We start from the raw sequence: 12,555 nt of genomic DNA, 5'->3' as shown, positions 1-12,555 counted from the left end.
ACATTTAAAACGATATATTATCTGGTGACGATATATTATTCTAAAATTTGATTTGGACCACTGGATGCATTATTTGGGTTATAAATATTATTTTGTTTATATATATAAAAAAATTCTGCTTTTTCTTTTATGTTTTTAACTTTTTATTTACTTTTTTAATGATGCTCATAGTGTGTTTCAAGGTACCCCATCGGTGGGGTACCTTGAAACAAATTTCTAGTTTTACTTTAACGAATCTTACAAGTTTAACCTGTTATATTTTGGTAATTTATAGAACTTGTTTTGTTAGTATAAATTTATTCCATAAACTAAACGAATTGCCAAAAAAAAGCGTATTAAAAAAATTGTTAGGAAGAAAAAACCAAAAGTGTGTTATGGTACCCCTCTCTCCCTTTTATTTCATAACATTAATTATATATATATATATATATATATATATATATATATATATATATATATATATATATATATATATATATATATATATATATATATATTAAGTTTACAATTATTAATTGTAATATAACAACTTAAAAATATAAACTTGTTTTGTAAAAGAAGATCTTGAAGACCTTATCAAAAATTTCTTTATATATTTTTAAAATGTTTATGAGTTAAAAGTTGAACTAAGTTTTTTTTTCTAAACATTATACTTTTAAACAATTTTCTTGAAGTTGTAAACTACGACTAATACTACAACTTAATTTTTTTCATTTTTTTTTTTTTATATAGGAAAGAGGGTGAGTGAGGGGGGAGGGAGTAAATTAATTGTTGACGTAGTTTTAACGAGGGTCTCTGAAAGTTTGACAAGTTATTGAGAAGGGGTAGGGGGGAGGAAAAAATTGTTGACGTAATTAATGGACAACCCCTAAATAGATTGTTGTTGCCGTTTTTACTTTGCATCGTTAAATAAACACTTTCTCTGTTGTGATGTAATTGCTAATTTCAAATTAATAATTAATAAATTTCTCTCTCTGGCAAAATGAGACTGGCAAACTGAGACTAAATATCAAGAAGAAAGTACAAGCATTTATTTTTTGTGATGATGATAGTTTCATTTTTGAATATCCTTTTGCATTTTGGTTTTATCTTGATTTCAAAAATTATTTGAATTCATAATAGTTAACATATTCTTTTAAACAAGGGTTTCTTTTTATCATATCAAGAAATTTTCATCTAATTTCATGAATAAAATAGCACATTCAAAATATAAAAATAATCCATTTTTATTAATTTTGCTAAATATTACTTGTTATAAAAATACTAATAAAATGACACCTTTCCTAATGATATTCTTTTTATTTTGAATAAATTAAGGTGTAAATGTATACAATTTCTATTAGTTTAAAGTTAAGTTATTATATTAGTTACTTATGTATATATATATATATTATATATATATATATATATATATATATTATATATATATATACATACATACATATATATATATATATATATATATATATATATATATATATATATATATATATATATATATATATATATATATATATATATATATAAGATTAGGTTATTGTATCGGTTTAAGCTCACAGTTAGCTATTTAATCTACAACAAAATATCTTAAGCTAAAACGGTCTAGCTTAAGATATTTTGCATACATCTAAAGGTATGCGAAGGTATGTGTAGATTTAATAGCTATAAAAACAACATTAGAAGTGCAGATTTATGAATTCATAATTTACCTACAACTTTAGTTTAAAATCCTGCGTGCTGAGTGGTCAAACCTACAAAATTGAGTGGAGCCGAAGGATGAAAATAAAAAAAAATGAATTTTTGTACAAATTTATACGTATTTTTATTAGCATACACTTAACAATCAAATATCATAATTAGCCACATAATTTACATTTTCTTCTTTATAATTTTTTAAGAGATCTTTCTTCTTTAAAAGACTTGATAAGAATCGAATTTTTACAAGATTTACTAAGATTTTTTGTGACATATTTTCATAGCAATAAATTTTCTTTCATCATTCTGTAGCATTGTAACTTCTTAATTGAGTGACGTTTTAAATTAACACTTAACAATTTAACATTGAGCGACATTTTAAATATTGAGTAAATCTTATGTATTTCAGTTCATATGTTTGAAGGGAGGACCGACAATAATTCTCATTAAAAAAATCAAATATTTAAAAATTGAATATTTAAAACCAAACTAAATATAAAAATAAATAATATGATACAATATTGGGGGCGTCCATTGCTGTATTTTAGCATTTATTTGTTATTATAATTTATTTCACCTCCTTGATTATCGAAAAAAACAGTAGACTTGTACTTTACTAATAGTGTACTGCTTTGGGAACGTCAAAAACTTTGTTAAAAGTGTTTTTACTATAAAAGTTATTATTTAAGTGTTTTTATTATAAAAGAAATTAATTATTTAAAAATTAAATACCGAAAACCAAACTAAATATAAAAACAAATAATATGAAACAATATTGGGGGCGTCCATTCCTTTATTTTATCATTTATTGGTTATTATAATTTATTTCACTTCCTTGATAATTGCAAAATAGTAGATTTTGACTAGCATTTTATTTAGGGTGAACTGCTTTGGGACGTCAAAAACTTTGTTATAAGTAAAGAAATTTGTTTTGTTTTTTAAATATACTCAAATATAATAATACTTAACATGAGATTTATCTCTTTTTAAATTATAATACAGGAATAAAACAAACACAGCACTATTTTTATTGAAACAGATAAATCACAGTAATATATATATATTTTTATAAAAAGCATAATAATTGTATTATACAAATTGTTTGCGGTAAGTTTGTTGCGGTAAGTTTGCTGCGGTAAGTTTGTTGCGGTAAGTTTGTTGTGAGTTTGTAAGTGCTGTTAGGGTAAGTTTGTATTATCGGTCATCATTTTACGACGGTTACTTTTACTAAAATTCTTTACCTATTAAAAAAAAATTCCCGTGGAATTCGTACGAACTATTATTGCTTAAGCAGTTTTTTCCAAAATATTTTTAATCAAATGTTGCGTCATGCGTCAAAAGCAGCTTGAACTAATACACACTTTTAAAAAAGTGACTTCATCAATTGCTAAAGCTGTTGTTGAAACTCGTTGACAATCAATGTTGTTTAAACTTTTTAATAATTGTTTACCATAGTAAAACCATGCTGCTAACTTTAAATTTTACCGTTCAATCGAATTCCATCTATTTTATACCTTCATATTATTATAGTCTGACAAATCGAAAGTGAAAGCAGTACGTACTTGACGCATTAACTTCGCTCATTTTAAAACCGAACATCAAGTAAAAGTTATAACATTATTCAGAAAAAAGATTATAAAACTTTGGACCTAAATACTTAAGTAAACCTCCTACTAAATGTAAACTTCCGGTTACTAGCACTTGAGTGTGTTGACATTCAGCCATTTTTTTTGGTATTGTTGGGCCACCTAACTCAGGCTCAAGTATATCTCTGTCTTTATTATTACTCAACCATCGAACAGCGGTGTCAATTTGCGGAAAAATAAAAGAATAATCATCAGGTTGAATGGGTAAATTATTGAAATGGGGCATCATCTGTCTAATGACGCTTAGCCAAGCCTCGCGAATACGATCACAATTTATGAGCAGATTATTTGGAGAAACATTGAAGTTTGCCGTATCTGAAATAATTACATAGTAAACTATTACTAAATCTACTTGTTAAAAAAGAATATATATATATATATACATATATACAATATATATATATATATATATATATATATATATATATATATATATATATATATATATATATATATATATATATATATATATATGTATATATATATATATATATATGTATATATATATATATATATATATATATATATATATATATATATATATATATATATATATATATATATAATATATATATATTAGCGGTGTGCCGGATTACACATATATTATATACAAGATATATTATATACACATATATTATATACACATTAGGGTGGAGTGAATTTTAGTTTTTTTTACAATTCGTTTAGCCTGAATGTGCAAAAGTTGTCTATTCATTTCAGAAACACTCTGGAAAAATATCAATGCTCAAGGAAATTATCTTGAGTTTCCTCAAGACCTTTAAAATTTTAATGGGTCCCTAATATTATGTAAAAAAAAGTTTTTCAAAAGTAAGTCATGTTGGGTCTCAAAAGAAGCAAAATTTTATAAAAATTTTAAAAATAACAATTATTTTAAAAAAAAAATTGTTATTTTATATTTTATTGCAGAAAAAATGACCTTTTAAACTAAAAATGAAAAAAGTTTATTTTTTTTTAATTATAATTTTAAAAAAATCTTAAATAATAATTTTTTTATAAAATAATTGTTATTTTTGAAATTTTTATAAAATTTTGCTTCTTTTGAGACCCAACATGACATACTTTTGAAAATTTTTTTTTACATATTATTAGGGACCCATTAAAATTTTAAAGGTCTTGAGGCACCTCAAGATAATTTCCTAGAGCATTGAAAAATTCACTCCACCCTAATATACATATATTATATACAAGAGAGCATTTTTTGTCTTGATGAATTAGTATGTAAGCTAGTAGTATAAAAATTGCATTAGAAGTTCCATATAACTTGGGATCTAGCTTTTTTGGTAACTTTTAAAATCAATTCTGGTAAAATTCTTTTCCTTCCAAAAGTATATCACTACGCTAATGAAATGGACCAAAAACTGCATGTCCTCTCCCCCATTCAGTTCATTCTCTATCAATCGTAGTACTTAAACTTGTAGATTCCCACAAAGCATATTCATTCAAAAGTTTTTGAAGCCCTTCGAAAATTGTTTCTGATTTTATTTCCATTCTTCAAATATTATTGGCTTCAGCCAATCTCTCTTTTTTGTTCCTTTTCATTACTATTTGATGTTTTACCTCAGCTACCTTTTACCATCAAAATGCAAAATCCAAACATTACTATCACTGTCACCTACTGACTCAACACTACAATCAAGTTTTTCTCTGTATTCTTTCAGAAGTAATGGAGTGTTTAGTATTAAATTTTATTAAAAGGATATACTATTTGAGGATTATTAGGTTTCATTCCAAACTATAGCCTAAAGTTCCAATCTATAGCCTTTAGTTCTAAACTATATATTGTTCCAAGGATCTGAAAATTTCATTATTTATCCTTTTCACATTTGAAAAGTTTGATGCCACGCTGGTGTATTTTTGGTAATTTGTTTTTCTTAAGATTATTGAGATTAATTTTATGATTTATTTTTATTAATTTTATATCTTTTACTTTTCTTAATGTGACCAAATTTCTTTTCCATGTGTCTATTGCTTCTTTAGTTGCAGTAGAATATTCAGAATCAGAATGCTAATCAATATAGTTGATTAGCATTCATATTCAACATAGTTGATTAGCATTCGGAATGTTGTATACAAACTGTAAGTCGAATTATATATTGTATATATTTGAATAAACTGTTAAAAAAAAAAAAATTTCAAATATAATAAAAAGATACTAAAATTATTACTAAAAACCTATGCTATACAAAATTGTTACAAAGGTGCTAAACAAACTGCCTTAAATAAAATTATTAGACTACCCTAAATAAAACTAAACATCAAATACATTATTTATACAAATTATAAAATGAATATGCCCGACAAACCAAATGCCACTGACATACTTTTTGTCATTATTTTGTAAATATAAAGGTTCATTGTTTGATAACATGCTCCTTTGAAAAATCTTAAACTTTTTTTTGTTTTATACCCCTAATATATACCTCTTGGATCCAGGCAGGAATGGAAGCATTTATTTCTTATTGTCAGTTCCAAACCAAGCCTCATTCTACTCCATGGTTTTCACCTTTCTGTGCAGCTACTATATATAATTGTAATCATTTTTTCTCCCTTGAGAACAAACGGCTATTTATTATAGCAAGAAATCGATGTAAAAAGGTGTTGTCTGATGCTAAGCTTGATTATTTTCAGTTAACCAAATTTTGTATCTAATCTCAGATGTTAGGCTTTAGAGACTTTTTGAAAATCTTCAACAGCGCCATTAATAAATATAGTTCCAACATTCCATCTCTCATTTATGGGACTGATCTTATTATCTCTCCAAGGATAAGGCAGAACTACTTGCAAAGAACTTTTCTTTTAATTCAACTCTTGAATCTTATAGCGATACTCTTCCTTCCATTCCAATTAAACAGGTTAAACCATTTTTAGACAAACCAATCCAGCTTCTATTGCTAAAGACATATCTTTATTAAACTCTACTATGGCTTGTGGTTCAGACAAAATTCTTCATTTCCAGTAGCTTCTGGGGTATCTCAAGGTTTTATACTTGGTCTTGTTTGTTTCTACATTAATAATCTTCTTAACAACCTTACAAGTATTTGCTGATGAATCAACTTTATACTCCTTGACAAAAAGTCTTCTCATTTTGATCTCTTAGGACAGACACTCAATCTCGAATCTGATCTCATTTCTGTAACAAATTAGGGCTTGCAGTGGTATATGAATTTTAACTCCAAAAAACTCTGTTATTTACTGCAAACATCAATCGCAATACTGTCAACATTCCTATAATAATGAATGGCAACCCTCTCACTGAGTCCTCTTTTTTATGCCTTCTTTATTGTTTACTACTGAACTCTCATGAAAAGAGAGTTTAGTAGTAAACAATAAAGAAGGCATAAAAATCATCTCTAGTTTCATCAAGTAAAACTCATTCTCGTATGACTCGTCATTCATCAAAATCTCAATCTTTTACTGTATATGTCTGTATATATATATTTTTTCCTCACACTTCAACCTTTTGGTTTTTCTGACTCAAACAACCTACAAATTTTTCTGTCAACCGTTTTCTTGCTTTTAAACTCAATTCTTTTTTTTCTAGTAACTCCCAATTTAATAGTGGTTGCTTGCAACCTTGTTGGGAGATATATATATATATATATATATATATATATATATATATATATATATATATATATATATATATATATACTTTTTTTATGTTAATTTACCTCCCCAAAGGCCAAGAAAGCCACTACAGTCGAGGAGGCTACTTTAATTGTTGTTACAACCATCTCTCAACTCCATAATACAAAGAGGGGGGGGGGGGGGATCAAACTCAGAACTTCTTGCTTAAGAGGCAAGCGCTCTACCACTACACCACTATTGCATTATTGTACCTATACACCTTTATTGCACTATAGCATATACATACATACATACATACATACATACATACATACATACATACATACATACATACATGTATAGTTGTGAAAAGCATTTAAAACCCACTCATAATTATATTGCGCCACTTGCTTTTCAATTTAAAAATTTAAAAAGAGAAAAGGAAAAACGATAGCATTTAAATTTTAAATGAATGAACTGTGGGGTTAAATATTTTGATCTAATGTAACTGCTCTTACCAGTTTTAAATAAAGTTTTTTACAAAAGCATAAATTGCTTTTGTAAAAAACTTTATTTAATTTTTACAAAAGCATTAATTATAAAAGAATAAACCATTAAAAATGGTTTATACTTTTATAATTAATATATAACTAAAAATTAATATATAACTAAATTATAAATTTATATTATATATAAATAAAATTATAAAATATATTAATATATTATATATAAATAAAATTTATTAATATAAATAAAATTTATTAATATATAACTAAAAATGGTTTATACTTTTATAATAATTTTATTAAAATCTTATCTTTTAAAGAAAATTCACTTTAAAATAACTGAAGCAATTTTTTAAATGACGTCAACATTTTAACATTTATAAATGAAAAAATTTAAACTGAAAACTTTAATGAAAAAATTTAAACAGATGCTTGCTTAGCTTGTTTTAAAAGCTAGTTTGCACACTCAACAATTTATGAGTAGACAACAAGGGGGTAACAAAGGTACCTCTCTTCACCATAATCACTAAAATATTTAAACTGATATTGCCTAAACTATCATTGGGTACAACACTGATATATTTACATATATATATATATATATATATATATATATATATATATATATATATATATATATATATATATATATATATATATATATATATATATATATAATTTAGTAGAAAAACACTTAAAAAACTTTTTTCATTTTACACTGTGTTTCATTAATAAAGACTAATTAGAAATCTTTATTTCCATTCTATAAATATTATTGGCTTATATATATTATTTGTATATATAAATATATATATGTGTGTATATATATATATATACATACATATAATCATAAGATATTAATAAATAATTATAAGATATTTATATATATGTATACATATATATATATATATATATATATATATATATATATATATATATATATATATATATATGTATTTTTAATACATCGATATGATGTATTTTTAATCATTGTTTCCAGTTTAGGATGTTGAATGCTGGATCTTCTTGACTCAATGGGTTTGCTTGTGTCTCTGTTTTTATGACTAGGCAACTCATTCTATTATCTCCTAATGAGGGTACAGCTCTAAAACTCAGTTTTATGGTTCTGAAGCCGGCTGGTAGTCAGGTTTCCCGAACTCTGTGGTAGCTCTCAGAGAGGCTGATTCCATCAACAGCTGAAAAATATCAAAGTATTAACAGTGCCATGTTGCGCATGGATGGTGTCCCTGTTTGTACTTTTGGTGTGCATTGCGGAGGCCACATTTGGAGCCCTTTGTTACGGTTAGGGTTTATTAGTTATGAGGCAATTGCTTGGGCTATTAAACAGTGTTCTGAGTACTATCTATGCTTTGAATCAAGTTCTTCAATCTAATTTTAAAATGAATAAAGTACCAAAAACTATAAAACACAAAAAACCATCATCATCACCAAGTTCTCTAAACCTATCATTCACTAATATTCGTGGTCTTTGAAGTAACTTTTTTAAAAGCAAGTAGGTCTGGTGAACTTTTTTAAAAGTTCACCAGACCTACTTGCTCTTTGTGAGACTAATTTGAGTTCGGCTGTCTCATCTTGTGATCTTAGTGTTGATGGTTATCTTCCTCCAATTCGTAAAGATTCTTATAGTCACATGCTTAGCCTCGGCATTTACATTCATAAGAATTCACCCATTTGTCGTGAAACTAGGTTTGAATCCACAGACTATTCTTTTATGTGCTTTCGTTTAGCAACACTTCACTCTATTGCCTTTCTCTTTGTTCTATATCGCTCTCCTTCATCTCAAGACTGCACTCTTTTTGATGTTATTTCTGATCATATTGACCAAGCCCTCTCTCTTTATCCATCAGCTAATATAATTGTTGTTGGTGACTTTAATGCTCACCACTCTGAATGGCTTGGCTCTAGTGTCAGTGATTCGGCAGGCATTAAAGCCCACAACTTTTGCCTTTCTCAATCCCTAACTCAAATAGTCAACTTTCCAACTCGCTTTCCAGACAACCCGAATCATTTACCTTCTCTACTCGACTTATGTCTTGTTTCTGATCCTAGTTAGTGCTCAGTTTCTCCACATTCACCTTTAGGTGCTTCTGATCACAGTTTGATCTCTCTAAAACTAATATCTCATTCTTCTTCATCACCTGAATCCCCCTATTATCGAACCTCTTACAACTACAGTAAAGCTGTAAAGATTTTCTTCGTGATGGCCCTTGGGTAAAAATCTTTCATCTTCCTGTCGACAAATGTGCTTCTTACATAACTTCGTGGATTCAGGCTGGCATGAAATCTTTTATTCCCTCTCGACGATTCCAGGTCAAGCCTCACTCTCCTCCATGGTTTTCTTCACACTGTGCTGCTGCGATTGCCAATCGAAACCGTTACTTTCATATTTATCAGCAAAACAATTCTCCAGAAAACAGACGTCGGTTTATTACTGCTAGAAACAATTGTAAAAAGGTTTTGTCTAACGCCAAAACCAGCTATTCTCAGTCATCTCAAAAGTCTCAGGTCATGAAATCTCGTATCTCATCTCAAAAATTAGGCTCTTGTGACTTCTGGAGAATCTTTAATAATATCAATAATAAGGGCAAATCTATAATTCCACCACTCTTGTATGGTTCAGACTTTGTCACCTCACCTAAAGACAAAGCCGAATTGTTTGCTAAAAACTTTTCATCAATATCATCTCTTGATTCCACTAGTTGCGTTCTACCTGATATTGCCAACAAACAGGTTGATCCATTGCTTGACATTCATATCACTCCAGCATCTGTATCTAAAGTGATTTCTTGCCTAGACTCTTCTACAGCTTGTGGCCCGGACAACATACTTGTTATTGTCTTGCAGAAGTGTTCTCCGGAGCTGTCGTCTATACTCTCAAAACTATTCAACAAGTGCTTATCAGAGTCTTGCTTTCCAGCCTGCTGGAAAGCGGCATCTGTTATCCCTATCTTCAAAAATTCTGGAGAGCGATCTGATTCGTCTAACTACCGTCCCATAAGTCTTCTTCCTATCATAAGCAAGGTTTTTGAATCTTTAATTAACAAACACTTAATTTCTCATCTTGAATCTAATAACTTACTTTCTGACCATCAATATGGATTTCGATCTTCTCGTTCTACAGCTGATTTGCTAACAGTAATAACTGACAGGTTTTATCGTGCATTAGATAAAGGTGGAGAGGTTAAGAATATCGCTCTTGACATTTCAAAAGCTTTTGATAAAGTTTGGCATGCTGGTCTTCTCCATAAGCTTTCTTCTTATGGTGTATCCGGCAACATCTTTAAGATTATTGAATCCTTCCTTTCCAATCGTAGCATAAAAGTTATCCTTGATGGACAACACTCTTCTTCTTATTCTGTAACTTCAGGGGTCCCTCAAGGTTCTATCCTTGGCCCTATACTTTTTTTAATTTACATTAACGATCTTCCAGATATTCTCACATCTAAGGTGGCATTTTTTGCTGATGATACTACCATTTATTCTTGCCGTGATAAGAAACCAACACCCTCTGATTGCTTGGAGGGGGCATTTGAGCTTGAAAAGGATCTCACTTCTGCTACAGCATGGGGCTCACAGTGGCTGGTGAACTTTAATTCAGATAAAACTCAAATTTTTTTCAGCCAATCGTTATCGCAATAATTTAGATATTCCTATATTTATGAACGGTGATGTACTCGATGAGTCACCTACTCTTTATCTTCTAGGATTAACTCTTACTTCCAATCTTTCTTGGAAAATATATATCAAATCAGTTGCAAAATTAGCATCTGCTAAGGTTGCATCTCTTTATCGAGCTCGTCACTTTCTTACCTTGGATTCTATTCTCTATCTCTATAAATCTCAAATCCGGCCTTGTATGGAATATTTTTGCCATATCTGGGGCGGATCTTCTAATGATGCCCTTTCTCTTTTAGACAAGGTGCAAAAACGCATTGTAAACATAGTTGGACCTGCTCTTGCAGCCAACCTCCAACCATTATCACATCGCCGTAATGTTGCTTCTCTTTCTCTTTTCTACAAATACTATAATGGACACTGCTCTAAAGAGCTAGCGTCTCTTGTGCCATCTACTATAATTCATTCTCGTGTTACTCGTCATTCAATTAAGTGTCATCCTTTTTCTGTGACTGTTCCTAAGTGCTCAAAAAATGCTTATTCGTCTAGTTTTTTTTCCTCGAACATCAGCTCTTTGGAATTCGCTTCCTTTATCTTGCTTTCCTGATTCATATAATTTGCAATCTTTTAAGTCGTCCGTCAATCGTTATCTTGCTCTACAATCTTCATCTTTTCTCTTTCAGTAACTTCCAACTTTAATTAGTGGCTGCTTGCAGCCTTGTTGGAAGCGAAGATGTTTAAAAAATATATATATATATATATATATATATAAATTAGTAAAAAACAATTGCTGGATCATCAGAAAGAGTAAGTTAGGAAGATCTCTTCCTGATGATCCAGCAATGGTGAAACCTAAAGTTGAAGAAAAAAGTTAGATAAGTGTTTTTTACTAATTTATTATTGCTCTGTTCTTAAAAAACATTGAGCACTCTATTTGTAAAATACACTAACACAATTTACATATATATATATATATATATATATATATATATATATATATATATATATATATATAATTATATATATATATATATATATATATATATAGATCTATAGTTTGTTGGCTTTGGGAAGAGCGGAAGGAAAAAAGTGATTCTTACGCCATCATATACGTCACTTTTAATTACTTTTAACTTTCGTCCAACATTTCCGTGTTGGACGAAAGTAAAAACCATTAATTTAATTACAAATTAATTGTTATATAAAAAAACCACAAAAACGCAAATTTAATTGACCGGAATGTTTTTAAAAACATTCTGAATGTTTTTAAAACATTCTGAATGTTTTTAACAATATAAACAATGTTTTTATTTTTATTTTTTTTAATAAAATGTTTTTATTTTTATTTTTTTTACTGTAAATCATGCGCGGAGTGTTGCTACATCGACTATCTTATAGCCTGACTCGCAAGGGAGTGCTGCTACATCGACTGAAAAATAGCCTGACTCGCAAGGGAGTGCTGCTACATCGACTGACAAATAGCC

The 12,555-nt window shown here is 28.5% G+C and overlaps 1 protein-coding gene across 3 annotated transcripts in view; it reads right to left on the bottom strand.

The window, feature by feature from the left end:
- Window positions 1-2,620: 2,620 nt before the first annotated feature.
- LOC101240343 (folylpolyglutamate synthase, mitochondrial) overlaps window positions 2,621-12,555 on the bottom strand; it is a 45,579-nt gene continuing 35,644 nt past the window's right edge. For 2 of the 3 annotated variants that reach the window (XM_065791310.1, XM_065791309.1), the window contains one exon: window positions 2,621-3,656. In XM_065791310.1, the coding sequence (XP_065647382.1) occupies window positions 3,313-3,656 (344 nt within the window). In that variant the 3' untranslated portion in view covers window positions 2,621-3,312. The remainder of the gene's footprint in view (window positions 3,657-12,555) is intronic. The other variant, XM_065791311.1, reaches the window with a different exon arrangement.

This window comes from Hydra vulgaris, chromosome 02 (genome assembly GCF_038396675.1).
Source record: "Hydra vulgaris chromosome 02, alternate assembly HydraT2T_AEP".
NCBI classification, from domain to species: Eukaryota; Metazoa; Cnidaria; class Hydrozoa; order Anthoathecata; family Hydridae; genus Hydra; species Hydra vulgaris.
This window is presented reverse-complemented; position numbering and strand designations above follow the sequence as displayed.